This window comes from Ambystoma mexicanum, chromosome 8, assembly GCF_040938575.1.
Source record: "Ambystoma mexicanum isolate Mex_15411 chromosome 8, UKY_AmexF1_1, whole genome shotgun sequence".
Taxonomy (NCBI): domain Eukaryota; kingdom Metazoa; phylum Chordata; class Amphibia; order Caudata; family Ambystomatidae; genus Ambystoma; species Ambystoma mexicanum.
In genome coordinates, this window is record NC_090929.1 from 383,087,620 (window position 1) to 383,106,091 (window position 18,472).

The following is an 18,472-nucleotide window of genomic DNA, read 5'->3' on the forward strand; positions in this document are numbered from 1 at the left end:
ATGGGCCGGTTTGAGGTTTTCCTGTTTATTCTCTCTGTAAGGTACGGAGGTGCTATGTTATTTAGGCATTTGGATGTAAGGGATAGTGTTTTGAGGAGGACCCTGTCTTTTATATGGAGCCAGTGAGCATTTCTTCTGAAGACAGAGATATGATCTCTGTTGGGAATATTTAGAACTGCTCTTAGGGCATTGTTTTGGAGTCTTTGCAGTTTGTCTATGACAGCAGCATTCAAACTGTGAGGCGCAACCGCCCAGGGGTCCACAGGTGCATCCCTGCCCCGCCCCACACCTAGACCTCAGCATGAAATATATATTTTTTTTAAAGATTTTTTTACATTTTCTTTTTTTTTTTTTAAGATTGGATGAAATGGGCAGGCGTGGCTCACACGTTCGGGCTGAAGCATGAAACTGTCTCAGGCAACAATGGAAAAGTTGCCTGCAGTTGTCAATGGATATTCATTCCTTTAGTCACAGACTGGGCCTCATTACAACTATGGCGGTAACAACGGTGCCGGTAAGCTACCAACACCGTTGCTACCGTACCGCCATAGTAAGAGTTGTGCTCGCGGGTGCCTGACAGCCCGCCAGGTCTGACCTGGCAGGCCGTGCCGCACCCGCGAGTTCAGCTCGTCGGATGCACCAGAACCGTTATTTACTGTGCCGGTGCATCCAAACTCCCCATTCCCATTGAGCCCTATGGGGCTCAAATGGGAATGGGGATCTACCGGTACCGGCACCCGCGAATGGGCAATTATCAGGTCCGCCTAACTCGGCATGACCCGGTAATTGCCCATTTGCGGGTGCCGGACCCGGATGCAACTCTAGTGGCAGCCGTGTCGGTTTTCCCGGCACAGCTACCGCCAGGGTTGTAATGAGGCCCACTGTATCAATAGTACCCAAGGGGGTGCTTTGTGTTAAAATATAAGTAAATTGTGATACATTCAGAAACAATGGTCAAAATTACTAACTGCATAGTTAAGTAACTTATCAAACTGGTCCACATTGGCCAAAATGGTGGCCCATTTTGACTGGCCCACACTAGCATTTTACATTTTTGGTACAGGCATTGCCCTATAGGCCAGTCCGAGCCTGGCGGCTCATCCATAATGGCGAGGGGGCGCCCACCCATTATGGAGGCGCTAAGGAGCCAGCCCAGTGAAACAGTGAGCAGTCCCCCAGCTGCTTTTTCCAGCTGATAAGAGTGCCCCTGGGCTGTCTGAACTGTCAAAGGGAAACACTGTTTCTTGTTTCCCCCCACGATTATGTGCAGCTAATTCCTCATACAAAAAAAATCTCAACAGGGAGAAGTATTTTCCTATACAATTGCAGCATGCACCAATAAAACCCTCCGTTCAAGGATGTCAGCCCTAGTTCCTGGTGTATAACCGAATTTGGCAAATGGTCCCCTTCCAAACTTTCCCCTCTATTACTCCCAGAATAATTTTGTCAGCCAGTTGACCAATTTCAAATCCATACAGGAGGGATGGCACCACTTTCCCCATAAGAAATTTAATAAAGGCTGTACCAAGAAACGGCTGTGAAATGAAACCCTTTACTAATGCTTCTGAAGTCAGCTGGGACAGCAAATTAAGACCCAAATAGACCAGCTTGTTAGTAGTTTTCAAAACCTTGCTTCCTGCACTACATCTAAAGCCATGTGTGATGAATCAGATGGAGTCATCACCGATTGCCTGGTGGCGACCTCCTCCCATGTAGTCAGAGGACGTCAACCACTACCTGATCCTAACCCTGGCGGCAGCTTTATAAGGGAGGATCACATGGGAGGAGACAACCTCCAGGGAGATGACATGGCTTCATTAGATGAGATATGGTATCCCATATTTACAAATGATTATTCAAGTTCTAGAAATCAATTACCAACTATGGACTTCTTGTCCCATTATTCCTCAATACTGGGATGAAGAAGAGGGGGAAAGAATAATGCAGAACAGGAGAAACTTGAAGCCCACTGAGTGTTCTAGTCTTCTCCCGCAAATGCCTCTGTCCCCTGAAAATGTAAAGGCTGGCAACAAGATGCAAGTGGCTATTGTTGGCGAGAAGACGTTTCACCTGTCCACGAGGCTCGGAGAACGGAAAGACAGAAGCAAGCATGGTGGAGCCGGGCTACTCAACAGCAGAGAAGAGGGGAGACACTGACTGAGCAGGTCATGCTCCCGAGACGCCAGGAGACAGAGGAGGACTCCTGGGCATTTAGTGACCGCCACAAGCAAATCCTAGCTTACAGGAGCCAGAAGGAAGGTGGGCTTGTGAAGGAATCGCCACGAGAGATGAGAAGCCCAATGGGAAACCGCAATGAAGGGAGACCAAGCGGCGCACCTTCACCGAACAATGGTAAATGAGCCCGAGAATACCAGCAGGAGCGGGTAAGTCAGCCCAAAGGCATTGGGGTCCCTGGGGCGTATCAGCAACCGTGCCAGATACCTATAACAGTAACCTGAACCACAGTGAGAAAATGATGAGACTAACTGTAAAAAGGGGAAAAGTAGTAAAACCCTTATCACTGCGTGTATGTATGAAATGTAAATTCATGGGAGCACCATGACGAAGTCCTTTCAGGAAAGTGCCAGGCAATAACAACTGTGTTAAGAACTTCCATGTACAGAAATATAAGAACCGTGGCAAGCATATAAAGAAAAGCCTTGTCCTGACAAAAGGATTATAAAGCTAGGAAGCTTATCTGTGACAGTACAATTGTGGGACAGATAACACACAAGAAACTGTTCTGTTTGATGAAGAGAAACCCTGGGGAACGGATCCCCATTGTGGAACAAGAGCTTTCCCAATATAAAGAACTTTTTGTGTTGGAAATACTTCTTATTTTAACACTTTTGCAAAAACTTGAAGGTTAAAGACATTTCCCTTTTCACTTTTATAATTTAGTTTTAGTTTGAGGGTCAGAATAGAACAAGGACAGTTTGATTTTGACATCCTGACACAGACCAATCCTTAGTTTTGTTTTAGGTTGTACAATTCCTCTTAGAACAGGGTCAGAGAGGGCTTTTCCCAATCCTTTTATTATGACCAAAAATATGGCTAACGTGCGTTCGAGTTTCATTCCTGACTCGAACACGTTTTTTAAAATTTTTCTTTTTTTTTTACAAATCTTGATAATTTTAGAAGCATTCAGTTTAAGGCCATGGCCCGCTGCTTATCTCAGAAAAGAATGATAATCCAATCTAGGTATAATCAAATAATAATAATAATGTTAAGCTACACAATTTTAGATATTCCAATAAATCGGGGGTGCAAGACCCACCTTCGACAAAGCCTCATCCATATTGGATACGTACAAGTTAAACAAGCAAGGGGCCAATACACAACCTTGACACAAGCCGTTGTTAGAATCCATTGCATTACTAATGTCCCCCTGCATGTTCAGCCTAACTTCCAATTTATTCTCAGTGTGAAGATAAATTAAGATGTTCAAGAGTCCCTTTTGAAGACTCCACTCCTTCAACTTCCACCACAGTTTTACACCGTTTACCAGGTCAAATGTCATAGATAGATCTATGCTAGTGACATAAAGGGGCTTACCTTGGCTCCAATTCGCAGAATGTGCCAAAGCTTGGAGTAAGAAACCATTTAATGTTGTGCTGTGTCCTGTTCTAGCCCCGGTTTGAAACTTGGGCAAACGCCAGGACTTAATTGCCCATACTTTCAACTCCCTCAACACAATGGATGCAAATAGCTTGCTATTTGCATCCAACAATGCAATTGGTCGATAGGACTCCTTTATGCCCTTTCTTTTATATTGGTATAATATGCACTAGCTTCCAAGAATCAGGCATTTTCCGTATGGCAATTATATCTTGGAAAACTATTAGTTGCCAAGTGTCCGGTTCATGTTGTCTCGGGAGGATAGCTCAGCGGCAATGTGCTCGCCTTGGAAGCAAGACAACACGAAGCAACACAGGTTTGATCCCAGGGTCCACGCTTAGAAACCTCTGGGTATTAAGCGTTTTATAAATAACCTATCATATCATGTTTACTAAGGCCATTGCTAATAAGCAACCTAATTATTTTGATGTCAGATTGTAAAATCCAAGATTCATCGGCTATAATCACAGCCTCTGTAGAATTAGGCTTTTGCCCACAGTTAAAAGTTCAACACAAAGTTTGCTGTGTGTTGGAATGATAGCTAGGCATTCCAGGTTAGTCTCCCTTCAATCTGGGGGGCTTTGCCTTCTCACTCCCCACTCTGGAGTTATCGTAGTCTCTCCCCAATCTGGGGTCCTTTCACGTCTCACTCCCGGGCTTCTCTGCTTTTCTCTCTCTTTTGCTCGCCTCCCGCTGTACTTGGACTTCTTAATGTTGGGAGTGGTGTTCTTCCCCTTTCGGGCTCTTTTGTGTCTCACTCTCGGGCTCTTCTCAGTCTTTCTCTCTCTTTTGACTGCCTCCCTCTGTACTTGAGCCACTGCATACCCAACTGCTTTGAGAGGTGCTCCTCAAGAGGGGCCGCTGAGTCTCACCAGCTCTCCTGTCATTCGGCTCTGTGTCAGCCTACAAGGACTTCTCTCACTTGTTTCAGCAGCCACTCTGGGCTGCTTCCGGCCAGGTCCTGCCAACACCAAAGTAAGATCCCACAGAGGTACCCCTCCATAAACCATGGGCATGGCAATCAAGAGACTCTTCAGCAACCGAGATACCAACAGCTCACAGCATCAGGAGGATAGCTCATGGGCAACATGCTAGCGTTGGAAGCAAGACGACACAGAGCATCACAGGTTCGATGCTCGGGTCCACGCTTAGAAACTTCTGGGTATTAGGCGTGTTATAAATAACCTACCATATCATATCACATCACATCACATCACAGCCTGTACGCAGCACCCAGGGCTCCCGAAAAGCACAAATTGTATCTCACTGAGCCCGTAAAGAGGACACAGCTAGCCCATATATGAACCTTCTCATAGATCTTGCAGGATCATTGGCACATAGCACATCACAGACTTCTTGGTGCACCACAAAGCAAAGTTCCTCCAATGCATCGTCGGAGTAGAAGGCCTTCTGGAGTTCCGTACTGCCAGTGCAGGTTGCAGAGTCAAATCCTGCCTACGCAACCCCTACCTCTCAATATCCAACCCCCCCACCCCCCCAACACACACACACAGAGGATTTGGCGGTAGGAGACCTCAGAACCTTCCTGAGAGGACAAACGGAAGAGGCCAGAAACCACCCGAAGCAACCACCAGGAAGAGCAGATGAGGATACCAGGAACATTTCGGCCACCACCAGAATCACCACCGACCCAGAGTCCCACATCTTGATCTGCATCCTGGGAAGCTAAGGTATCAGAGGAAAGGCACATAAAAGCCCCAGCAACTAGCCCACCATCAAGGCATCCACTCCCCAAGACCCCGGAAAAGAGACACAGAAACAGAACCGGGGCAGCTGAGCATCCTGAGGAGAGGCAGAAAGATTCAGCACTGGGAAACCGACCCTCATACATATCAGACAAAACACTCTACGGGGCAAAACACCCAACAGGAAAAGTTAATATCCTGCTCAAACCGTCGGTTTGGATGTTGTCTACCCCCTGATGTGAATAGCTCACAGTGAAAGTAGGTTATGCTACGCCCAGCAGCCAGCGACACCAGCTGACAGTACCATGTCTCCCCTTGGCAGTTCATATACGCCATGCTGACGTGCTGTCTGCACCAGAACCAACAACCGGATGCAACGTGAAAACATTTGGAAGAATGGAGCGGCCTGCACATACATCGAAAGCCTGTGCGTTCTGGGTCCCAAACACTGCTCCCAGCTGAGGCCAGTGGTGTTGGCCAGAGTTATGTTTGGCAAGGGGTGAACTAGCAGAAATCCTCACAGAAGATTAGCTATGTCCATCCACCACAGAAGCTGAACCCTCAGCTCTGGGACAATGGCAATCCTGGTCTTGTAAGCCTGAGAGACTATCCTCCAGCAGAGGTGCAAGTGAGAGACCAACAGCCGCATGTGAAGTATCACCAATGGTACCACAAACGCACATACCGTCATGGGCACCATGGCAGCAACAATCCCTGGACAGGAGGCCTCCCGAAGAGACGCTGGAGTTGGACTACCCGATCCAATGGCAGCAACACCCACCCCAATGCCATCCATAAGCAAACCCCAGTGTACTGAAGATCCTGGGATAGCTCCAAGTGAGATGTCTTCAGGTTGGGCAGATATCCCAGGCCCTAAAGCACCCTGCATGTGATGCCAGGGTACTCCAACAAAAGGTTCCTGGAAGGAAGCCTTGAGACGCCAACAGACAAGTTAAGAAAAAACCTGTATCCCCCTGGTGTGAAGGAGTGCCACCACAGGACCCAACACCCTTATAACATCAGAACTGGAAACGCTGGCCCTAGAAAAGAAACCACAGATATTTCTGATGAGACCTCTGAATGGGCACATGAAAGTATGTGTCCTGGTGGTTCAGGGATGCCAGAAAGTCAAAATCCTTTATCAAAGGGATAATCGTCTGCAGACGCCATCTTGAAGTGCTGAGTCTGCACAAATGAACAAATACAATCTCTTCAGGTCCACGACCAATCGGAACTTGCCGTTTGGCTTCAGAACCACAAATATGATGGAGTTGAAACCCTGAGCCCTCTCCCTGCGTGGAACCTCTCGAATCGCCCCTTTAGTCCCACTCTGGTCCATTGTGGACCAAAAATCCTCAAACAGGCCCCCGGCCCAGCAGGAGGACCGAGGAGGCAGCCATCTCCTTTGCAACCACAGACCAGCCAGGAGTGCAGGGAGAAGGGCCAAAAACAGGTGTCCTTCGAGAGGACAGGCACAGCAGCATGAATCATAGCCACCCACCACATATCCGGTGAGGTTGGCAGGAAAATCAAAGCTCACTGGTTGTGGCGGCTAAGAGGCTTATACTCGCAGCAGAGAGGGGGGGGGCACGCATGGTATATAAAAAGATGAAATGCACTGCTGATGGGGCGGTTGGGACCTCACAGGTAATTACTGAGACGAGGGACATGGAGATATTTTTTAAAAAAATGCAAATTCTCAACTCACTTAAAATCTAGCATCCAACTCGTCCGATCCCAACGTGCAATGGACACAAACTTCCTTTATTGTTTTAAAGATGTAGATCCCTGCTCATGCTCCACGGCTTAAGTGCCATCTAAAGACAGTGCAACCTATGAAAGCCCCAAATTTGTTGAATCCTGTAGCTAAACACAGCTTAACGAAGAACAGGCAAGTCCCCGATGATGCCCACAGCTAGGTCCCCGCCCATCCGCTCTACACTATGTTGCCAATCCAGCAGTTGTTACCACTCCTACAATCCTTCCGCCTGGCAAATCTAATAATCCCAATCTACTATAGCCACCCTGACTGCACATTCTGATTTCTGCCCTAAAAAACATACTGTCAGCATCATGTCCCCAACAAACAACGTCACCCTCTCCCCGGCTATGGAACCAGCATGAACCCCCTACTCACATTTAACTAGCTCGTTGTTGTAGGTCTGCAGCGCCGCCCCCTGCTGGCTCATCCTGCTGCCCCGCTCCCACTGCCCGCAGCACTCACTCTGTCTCCCGGTAACAGTCTTGGTACATAAACCGTCGTAAAAGACACGAGCATGAGGCGGGGTTTAGAAGCCACCATCTTAGAAGGGAGCGTGCCTAATGTACTCCAGGCTGACTGTAGTAGCGATGGTACCCACAAAAATTGCTTCGCGATTTTAAACAACATTCAGGGACAGAGCTATCAGAGAAGAAATAATTCTCCTTAAACAATCTCTGAAACAAAATATGTTTCATCTATTAACAGAATTGTAACCGTGCTCTTCTGACATTCTTTTATTCAAATTATGGGTAGCAAAGAACATACCCTTGATAACACTGTCCAGTACAGGATCATTAGCACAAGCACGCAATCGTACATTAAAAAAAATCGCCACTTTCCCGGGTCACATTTTGAAGGCATTGTCTCTGACACGCCTTTGCAAACAGGAAGGACGGACTTGAAACGCACAGAAAGGGTCTATTTTAAAATGCTGACATGGGCAATTTATGGTTTCTCAAGAATTATATATTTAAAGTCTCGGAATTTAGGAACCTGTAAGAAAATAAAAATGTACGCATTTTTACAAAAGCACCAACACATATATTTTCAGTCGAATAAATTACAAAGACATGCTATTCTTTTTTTTATTTATGTGTTATCCCTTTGTATTACGAAAAACTAAGCAAAAGTTTACCAATAGAAAAGTCAGTTATTCTGACGAAAGGGTGCATCTCTTTAACATGTTAAAGTACGGCACTTTGACATTTTAAGATGGCTACAACAGTACTCCAGAATTGGGAGCCCTGCTTGTCCTTCCACAAGCGTTTCTTTCGTTTTCTTCTTTTATGTTCATGCAATTCCTATGTCTCTGGTACGTCAAGCGCCACGGGCTGGTATTGACAGCGTACGTCATTGGGAAGCGCCTGTGTGTGTGAATTTTACCTGGTACCATGGAGGGGCAACCTGGCCGTGCGCAGCTGTCAGCTGCCTGGAGCACTCTAAGCTTGGGTCTGGTGCCTGCAGCCGCCCTGGGCCTGGTATGTGTATAGTCTAGATTAGCCGACAAAAAGATGAGACAATTGACTAGTCGAAGGAGATGGGTGTTGGATTCGGCCATAGTTTGAAGCACGGTATTCCAGGATCCTTATAAGGAGCTCAATATTCCATATTGGACAAGCAATTCCATGACATCACGATCCAATTTGGGCTTTTCGGACTCCACGTTGTTTGCTGGATCTTGTGGGTGTATTTTTGTTATTATGAATATGGTTCTTCAAGAGCTAGAACGAAAGTCCTCTGACAGAAAATGTAAAACTGACTGATCCACATAATCTAATAATTTCACTTTGAATACCCCAAGACCACCAACAACGTCTGAGAGAAAGAGCTTAAAACTTCTGCTCCATGACGCTTTTCCACCCCAAACGATTATACACAATCTGAGTTGCTAATAAATTCAACTCCAGCGCATGTATTAAATTGGGGATCAGAATAATACATGTACACATTTATGACTATAGGAATGCGACTTCTAGTTTTTGCCTTTCCCTGTTCTGCCCCATTTTTTGGTGTGATGAGCACCCTGCTGCTGAATGTTTCCTCCTCAGAACTCGATTATTGCAATGCCATCTACCTAGTTGCTAGCAAATACATTGTCAACAAACTTCAAATACTACAAACCAATGCGCTTAGAACGGTGCTAAGTATTCCCAGAAGACAACATATTTTGGAGGCCAGGCAGAAGAACAACTTGCTATCAATTAAGGATGGAATTTAGTTCAAAATTGTCTCCCTCACCCACAAATGCCCAAACAACTCAGACCCCCAATACTTAATAGAAAATTGTTAAAAAATCTTCCACACCCTACGAGGACCACAAACTCTTTCCGCCCAATAGTCCCCAGATTTAAACTAAAAAAAGCAGGGGGTAGCAGCTTTCCGGTTATGGCCGCCCAGTTATGGAACTCCCTCCCTACTTCCTTAAGGGCAGACCAGTCATTGCTTAGCTTTAGGAAAAGTACCAAAAGTTGGCTATTCACTAAGGACTCATGTTAATCTCTGGGACGCAGACGGAGGTCATATCAGATCAAAACACTGCTTTTTTTGTTGTAAACTGCACTGTTGTACCCATCTTATGTATCATACTCTCTGTTCCCTACTGTATTAATGTAATATTATGACTGTAACTCTTCCTTTGAGCAACCTGTAAAATGTAAATTACTTGTAATGCACCCAGATACCTCCGGGTTTGTTGCGATACATAAATAAACAAACAAGCAAGCAAACAAAATACTAAAAATAAACACGTGACACATCCCTTTGACAGCTACAGAGTCCAAAGTGTGTTTCTGGTCGTTCGGCTGTATGCAGAGAACCGACAAAATATTGCTGAAGGCTGCAGTGACACTGGCACCAGAGCCGAGGGTGCCAAAAGGCTGGCAAATTGTGACGTGGTCTCTGCAGCCAGTTATTTACAATGCTTGGTCTTTTCCCACATTGCTCGGGATTTGCTGCTACCCCTTCTATTCCTTTGGTGATTACAAATTCTACAGCAACTTTGTGTCCAGACGATTTTACGGCTTCCCATTTGCCGTCTCCACTCACAGTTGATCTTGGTGCCTGCGCAGTACGGAAACCTCAGAATGACGCACCAACAGGGAAGGATTTGGCAGGTACAAGATGGAGCTGTGCTCTGGCAAAAAATGTCTTGCCGCAGCGCTGTTCCGTGTAGTTTTGAGGCCCAAACCCCCTCCGTTGAGGAAGCTCTCTGCCCACGACCAAGCAGAGATATGTGGCTTCAGAATCTGCTTCTGAAAGTTATCCTTTGCTTACCAGAGCAGCCCAAACTCATGAAACAGTCCAAAGCTGTGTATATATCTCATGTTTTGCGCACATTTTACTGTCATGATGACTTTTCTGACAGATGAAATGATCACCATACCCAGTGTGCATTGCATGCTCAGACAGAATGCACATTTGAATTGCTATTAGACGTGTTTGATAAATTGGTGGTCTTTTTTCTGTTCCCAAAATGCCCTTTGGTTTTCATGCAAAGCAGCCAGCATCCTCTATTCAGATCACCCTCAAAACTTAGCTCCGCCCTTAAGTCCAGACCACATGACTGACAATTGCTTATCCTCCCCCCTGCGTGAAAGGGGGGCAACCCTGTACATTTTTGTCAATTCGCAGCACTATGCATCACTTAAACCGCAGTCTGCTCCAGAGTCCCTTCCTTTTTATACTCTTGTTCGGCACACTGGCCAGCTCGAGAGTGATTGCTGTAAGGTTTCAAATTATCTTAACTATTGGTAGTGCTCTAGATAACTCCATTGCAGACATCATTTTTCTGCCTGTCATGCTGTTAACAGAAGGTGAAAACAAATCCTCCTTCGGTCCAGCTGAACTGCTAGGCCACATCCCTTCTGCATGAGCAAACGAGGAACCCAGACATGTCTCTAGGCATGTCAAGCTCGGGACCCAGGTCGGATTATACTCGTCCCACGTGTGGTGATTCTTTGCAAAACAAATGTGCCCTTCGCTTTGTGCCAAAGGCTCCTATCCAGGCGTCTATAAATTACGTGATCCTGGACAAAACACTTTCTCACTGTCCTAATTTGACTGCAGGGTTAGAAATTGCCAGGAGCTGGCAGCTATTTAGCTCCTTGTTATAGCCAGGGATATCCTGGTTAACTTGAAACCAAAAGCTACCAGGAGCTACTTCTGACTCCCCAGGCAGGTGGTGCCATCTACTCATAGCTATGTAATATTAACTGTGTAGGTGTGGGTATGTGTATAAAGGACACACTTGAGAGTCATTTAAAGCATATTGGATAATATCTAAATGTTAGTTTGCATCTTATGCAAAAGTTATGTTTGTTGTGCACTATGTCCTAGCTCCTGGTGCCCCTGTTGTAGCTTCTGTCTAAAGGGTGATGCTGGATACCAAGGAGCAGCCTTTTGCTCGTGGTGAACAAAATTGTAATTTTGACCCTTGGACTAGGTGCTACATTTGTAATCATTCCCTAGAAACTTGCTGTAATGGAATAACTTTCTAAAGTGCTTTATTCGGATAGACTATATGTCGGATAGACCATTAACACACATGTCACCAATATATATAGTACAAGAAAGGTCACATACATAGAATCGGCATTAAAAAAAAAAACATTTGTGGCTGCCTGAGAGTAAAAAGCCATAAAATACATAAAATTCATGAAATCCCTTATCGCTCGTAGGATGTATTTTCCAATTACAAAAGCTTCAAAGAGAGAGTATACTCGCAGGCCCAATTATTCAATATAGCTTAACAATCATAGTACTCGCAAGGGGAGATAATGCTCGCAGCCCCTCGCGCAACACTATAGCTGGAACTCCCACTACTGAGCAATCTCAAGCGCAGCAGACACGCACGGTGGACATAGCTAACTATGGAATACACCGCCTTCCAGTCCACAGAGCAAAAAAAGAATTGCATTGCCTCGCCAGTAGTTCTTATATGCACGTGCAACAGGACAGGTCATAGATACATTTTCCGCAGGTGCAATAGAACTGGGCATATTAAGGTAAAGTGTACCAGGGACTATCAGCTAAATTACAGAGCTGACAAACCCCAGAATTAAGGGGAGACCAAGAACGGGTATAACTTGCAACAGGCAGAAAGCCAAGTCTAAACCGTACGAAAAGAGACTGTTCGTACCGGGGGGGTGGATCATATCAAAAACATTTCGGCAATTATCTAGCAAATTGATGCAGGAAATGTCTGGCCCATTCTTTAATGCAATAGTTGAAGACTCCAGCCTTTATTTGGAATCAACCTTGGCCAATAATTTCAAAGCCTGTTTCTAAGATGCAAAACACTCGCTTGGGGAAGACCGCATTAGGCTAGCATTCAACTTCATCAACGTGGATCTAACGTGCCACACCCATCCACAGTTTCCCGGCCCATATAGTTTCAGGCATTCCACTGGAGCCTCCTTATAGGGCAATAAACCGCAGGATGCCCACAACCAGAGCCAATCTAGATCAGGTTTTAAGGATATATGGTCGGCCACTGCCGGACTTGCAAGTCCAAAAGAAGCAAAGAGGTAGGGGCATCCTTAGGTAACAACAATACATTCTTGAAAAACATGTTTTCACTCACAGACAGCCCCTTGCTAGCAGCATACCCCCAAACCTCTGCACCATAGATTGCGGCAGGCAGGCCTGACTCCTGAACAGTTCTATAGCCAGGGAAATCGCCCCACTTACCGTATTTAGATAGGGTGACGCAAGCTTTCACCACTTGGTCTGTTCAACTGATACCTCATGAAATCTTATTCCCAGGTAATCAAATTGTTTGACCTGTTCTAGGACTTGGTCATTAAACAAGACCCTCAAATTATGGGACTTAGTAAAAGGCGGTTTAAATATCATAATCTTTGTCTTGGAGACATTAACCGCCAAACCAAGGGTTTCACAGTTCTTCCCAAATATGTCCAATGATGCTGAAAGGCCCTTTGGGATTGTAGCAAAGATTGCAGCATCATCCGCAAAGAATGGCCATTTAGTTGCACCATTCTAGGGGAATCCATTGCACCTACTTCCAATGCATCAACAATTTCTTGGATAAATAAAAGAAAAAGAAGGGGCGCCACCCCTTTTTTAACATTAAAGGCATTTGTGTGTTTGCCTCCCGTCCCATTCCTGACTGTTGCAAGGGAATTAGCATAAAGAAGCTTAATAGCATCCAGTAGGGGTTGGGGAACATTCCTCTACTAATGGAATATGTTGATGTAGCCTGATCCACTTGAAGGCAACACTTAGCTACTTGCACACCGTTACTTCCCACTTAAGGCACTAAAATCACAGTTATGTATTGTACTACGTAAACTGTTTGATGCAACTTTGAGAAAAATCCAGCAAACACAGAGATATAACCTCCAGCATTAATAAGGATTTTGCAGCAGTCTTAGTGTGTTCATTGTTTTGCTTGAATGAGAATTATGTACTAATATGATCACATATATTTAAAAAAAAAAGCTTTGTAAACTTGAGCATGTGGAGCAGTACCGTGCGGGTTGTTGGATATTCTATCTGCCTTCATGTTTGTTTTCCTTTGTAAGGATTCTTTCCACTTTGAGGGAAATTTAAAGCTTAACAATCACTTGTGAATATAAACACAAAGTGACATTGGAGCGTGAGGGCGCATGGTCCCAACTACGTTTTTGTCCCATTAAAATTCCTCCTCACCAAACTCTAGTGGAGAGTGTAAATTTTGAGGTCTGTGAAGAGTGTTGGGTGGGGTGGAATATTTTGAATGGCTCTTAATCATTGGCTGTGCTATGGGCAACCATCCAGGCTATCGTTTAAGGATTTGTGTTTTTCAATTGTCTTCTTAAAACTGTAAGAAGTTCTTGGATATGTGGACAGTGTTTCAAAGAAATAGATTTTTTCTGAATGACATAGTCCTCCATATTTAACTGTGGTTCACTAGCTGGCTGTTAGGAGCTGTAGGTTTAACACTCGAACTCCAGAGTGTACCCGAACAGTGTCTGTTCTAGGTATTCTGCACTTAACTGTTGCCCATAGTTAGGTTGCTAATAAAATAAGAGTGTGGGAGCCCCTCCAATGAGAACAAATATGGATCAAATACCCTCTTCTCTCTTCTATGGAATTTCTTCCACTCAGGAGGGTCTACAAGCACGTTTAGTGATTTTTGTTGTTGATAATTATGTTGCTGTCTGTGTAATGTCGCCCTAGTAGCAGAGCTATCTGCCTCTTTATTGCAACACTATGTGTTGGTTCCTGAGATGTCAGCATCTCCTTAATAAGAGAGTGTGGCATTTATTTTGGATGTCCATCACAAGTGTGAGGTGGTATCGTGCAGTATTTAACTTCCTTTATGTATAGAACTACACCAGGGACCTTGAAAACTATGAAGACCAGGACAAACCTATATACGTAACACATTGTCCTCATACTGAAAATAATACAACATTACTGTAAGCACATAGTCACAGTCACTTATAGTGTCACAGGGACAAAAACCCTTGTGAATAAATCCAACATGTTCCCACGTGTAAAGGAAAATACAGGATAGTTTTATTGATGCATTTCAAAACTACAATGAATGCAGATATGATATATGATCTGTGACATTTATAACGCGCATGTACACAAGTGTTTCTAGGCACGACAAGACAAGGAGGGGGGAAACAAAGGGAGGACAAAACAACGATCTTACTATGCCTTGTGACATTCAGATCGCGCAAGTGTGGGGAAGAGAGAGGGGAGAAGTGCCAGGGGGTAGGGGAAGGGAGAGGTGCAGGTAACTCAATAAGTGCAGCCAGAGGGTGGCTCATAAGTGCAGAGAGAAGGGACTGTAGGGTTGCAGATACATACCCGTAAGTGCTGGGTGAGCCCAGAGGCACTGTGAGGGCAACTGGACATGCAGGAGCCTAGCCCAGAGTTCAGAGGGTAGCCGGGTGACCAGTGCGCGGAGCAGTCCTGGACATCAGCAGGGGAGAGGGAGAGAGAAAGCGGAAGCGAGAAGGAAGGTCTTGGGTTGCTTCTGGAACCAGAGGTGGTTCTGCTGAAGTTTGAGAGAGGCAGGGAGGCTGTTCCAGAGGGAGGCCCCAGCCGATGAGAGAGATCTGCCCCCCGCTCTCTGCTTGGAGAAGCATCTGACCCTCAGAGAGTTGGAGGTGGATGATCGGGGAGCTCGAGAAGGAAGATATTTAGGAAGAGAACGTTGGACGTAGTGCAGTCCGAGGCCCCAGAACGCCTTGTGGAGGATTCACAGGATATTGAACTTGATCCTTGCAGCCACAGGGAGCCAGTGAAGAGATTTCAGCGCTGGAGAGATACGAACCCTGGGCTTGAGTTTAAGGACAAGTCTTGCAGTCCTGTTGGATAAGTTGTGAAGGTCGAAGAGTAGATGCAGGCAGATTTAGGAAGAGGCTGTTGCAGTAGCCTTGAGAGGACCAGGGCTCTGGATACGGTGAGCTTCTGGGGGAAAGTGAGAAAAGGAAGATAAAAACATGCAAAGCTGTGTCACACCATTAAAGTAGTACATCCTACATTAAACATAAACACACTTTCATTGCACTAAAGTGCAAATGTTCTGGTGCAATCAATGCTATAATCACTAAAGTGCGTATGCTAATTTAATAGGCGACTGACACGCGGCGCAGTCAGGCAGATGGCGCGCACACGCACACACCTAGTCGCAATCATAGCCAGGGCAAAGGGCCAACTAGTGTCCAACAATAACATGCTGGTATTGCTGCTGCAATTCTAATCCACAGCGCTTGCCCAAATGGCCAATTTTCGTGCATCATAGCACAGCTCCAGTGGAAAGCAAAACCCAACATTACAACACCACCCATAATGTTGCGGTGCAAGGAACATGATCTGTATCAAAAATACTTGCTTAATGCCTGGCAAATCAATCTGGACCACTGTTTCTGCTTACATATCCACATTATTTCTAAAATGCAAAAACTGGTGCGGCAGTTAAGTTCTTAATTCTCCACTAATAGCTTAATTAAACCAATTACACATACATAAAGTAAATATAGCAGGTCCTTCATGTCCATTGAGACCCATACAGACGCAAATCTGTTACCTGAAATGTGTCGTAGATACAGCACACAGTATGTCACCAGTTTCAAATAACTGGAACTAATCCATCTTGACCAAGTTATAAAATCAGCACCAACATCAACATGAAGCTTAGAGTTACCCTGAGTGCTAACCAGAGGAATTCTAACTCTCTCATCTCACATAGTTCGTCCACAGGAAAGGGACTATGGGCTAGGAGTACAGTAGTCACTACAATGAGCACCAGTTGCTATTTCCAATGTGCTTCGGAGAGCAGGGCTGCCAAATCCTCCTCCCATGCCTTCCCAAACAACACTTTCCATTTCCCTCCTATTCTGTGATACAGTGTGGAGCTGAGAGGCATCTGGATCTTTTTCATTCGATAATTTCTGTTAAGGTGGTTAGTGCTCTTGGGGCTTGAACAAACGACGTGAACAGTTTTCGCATTGTGCAACGGAGACTCCAGTGCATAAATGTCCACCACCCCCCCCCCCCAAACCCCTGCTCTCTTAATTGGTGCATATTTATAATGCAATCCTTAAGAAATAGTTCTCTGAGTGAAGGTATCCATTACCTCTTCATTAAGTCAATAAAACACCTCTTGGCAGGTAAGGCCGTTCCCGGAAAGTGGTTAATGAGGAGCAAGGGTGAGTACAAGGTGTCTTAGCCCATTCTAGATGCAATGTTTGACCAACTCTGTGTGTGCATTCCACAACATTAATATCTGCATGTCCTCCAGGCCTCACTGAGACAGCAGCGGTCAGGCGCGAAATGGCACGCTCCAGACTCCCATATGGACAGACTTGTGCTTTAGCACACCAGTATGACACATAATGTGCCTGGGTGGCCAGGATGTGTCTGTATAGATCTGGAGCCCTCAAGCCTCCCTCCTCCAATGGTGCAGTCATCATTTTCTCATTTGACTCTTGTAACCTTCCCAGCCCAGGCAAAACTAGTACACAAAAAATACCACTCTATGATGTCATGGGCCTTCTTGGCATCGATCATGACAGCTACAACAGGTAGTCTAGGCTCCATTTGCTCATCAAGCAAAAAAGCCTCCTCCTATTGAGGGAGGTAGAGCAGTCGGCAATGAACCCAGCTCGGTCTTTTTTGGAAATGGAAAGAATGAGTGGCAACGTGGCAACAGTCTATTAGCCAAGACCATGGCAAGGATTTTATTACCTACTTCAAGTAAGCACCTGGGCTGAAGACAGACTTGAGCCAGGAAAGTTCCCTGACTTCAGGAGGACAGAAATCAGGGTTTCACTGGTCGAGGCTGGAAGAGTGCCCTTTTCCATGGACTCAGAATACATGGCCACTATTTGCATCCCCAGTACCTCAGAAAAGACTTTGTTGAACTCTGCAGGCCTCTCCAGCACCCGCCATACCGCCTCCCCCGGGAGCTCTAATATAGCCCTCCTCGCCTCTGCTTCCGAGATGGGTGCATTAAGTATTTCTAGTTGTATCCTGTTCACCCAAAATAAACAAATCTTATCTAGAAAGGCTTCCACTTCTTCCAAAGGCATGCACAGCCTCGACTTAAAGAGATTTCAGTTGAAGTTGTGAAAGGCTTCATTCATTTCCTCCTCTCTTTTGAGTTGTGAACCATCAGAGAGTTGTATTTCTTCAATAATCCTGCTGTCTCTAGCCCCACTTGCTGGCCATGCCAAGGTCCTACCAGGTCTTTCGTGCCGCCCCAGGCCCCCTCCACGATATTCTCTAGCTTGAGCCTCCCTGAGCAGGAACTTAACCTCCCTTGACAAGTTCTCCTGGAATTTATTTTGGTTGTAGGTCAACTGGTCGAATCTAAATGGTCGACAGGACAAATGGTCAACACCAAAAGGTTGACAGGTCAAATGATCGAATTCTTTTAGTTTTTTCACATTTCTTTTTTTGGGGGGTTCCCCCTAACTCCCCTTTTTTGCTAAAAAACCCTTTTTTCCCCTAAACGAAAACCTAAAATATATATATATATATATATATATATATATATATATATATATAACTAAAAAAAAATTTGATCATTTGTCCTGTCGACCAAATTGTGTCGACCATTTGTCTGTCGACTATTTGACTAGACACCATTTGTTTTATCATCCAATACTAACGTTCCAGAGTGCTTTTAAGCTCCCCTCTAATAGCTCGGAGAACCCCTACTTTGGGTGAGGTGCACATTCCACAAATAAACAGTTGAGATTTTACAAACCACAATTTCAGAGTGGTACATTTGATTGCGGCCATAATACAGAAAAACACAGATTTTTTTTGTTTTTGTGTGTGTGTATATATATATATATATTTATTTATTTATTTAAATTTGGCGGCCCCACCCAAACCTCCTGTTTTTCTAACCTTCTAACAC

General features: G+C 45.1%; 2 protein-coding genes across 2 annotated transcripts in view; one reads left to right on the top strand and one right to left on the bottom strand.

The window, feature by feature from the left end:
• Nucleotides 1–7,613, bottom strand: part of SSNA1 (SS nuclear autoantigen 1) — a 287,129-nt gene extending 279,516 nt beyond the window's left edge. The window contains exon 1 of the mRNA XM_069609852.1: nt 7,462–7,613. Within this exon, the coding sequence (XP_069465953.1) occupies nt 7,462–7,513 (52 nt within the window). The 5' untranslated portion in view covers nt 7,514–7,613. The remainder of the gene's footprint in view (nt 1–7,461) is intronic.
• Nucleotides 7,614–8,400: 787 nt separating this feature from the next.
• The window catches only part of ANAPC2 (anaphase promoting complex subunit 2), a 649,174-nt gene continuing 639,102 nt past the window's right edge, over nt 8,401–18,472 (top strand). The window contains exon 1 of the mRNA XM_069609853.1: nt 8,401–8,564. Within this exon, the coding sequence (XP_069465954.1) occupies nt 8,478–8,564 (87 nt within the window). The 5' untranslated portion in view covers nt 8,401–8,477. The remainder of the gene's footprint in view (nt 8,565–18,472) is intronic.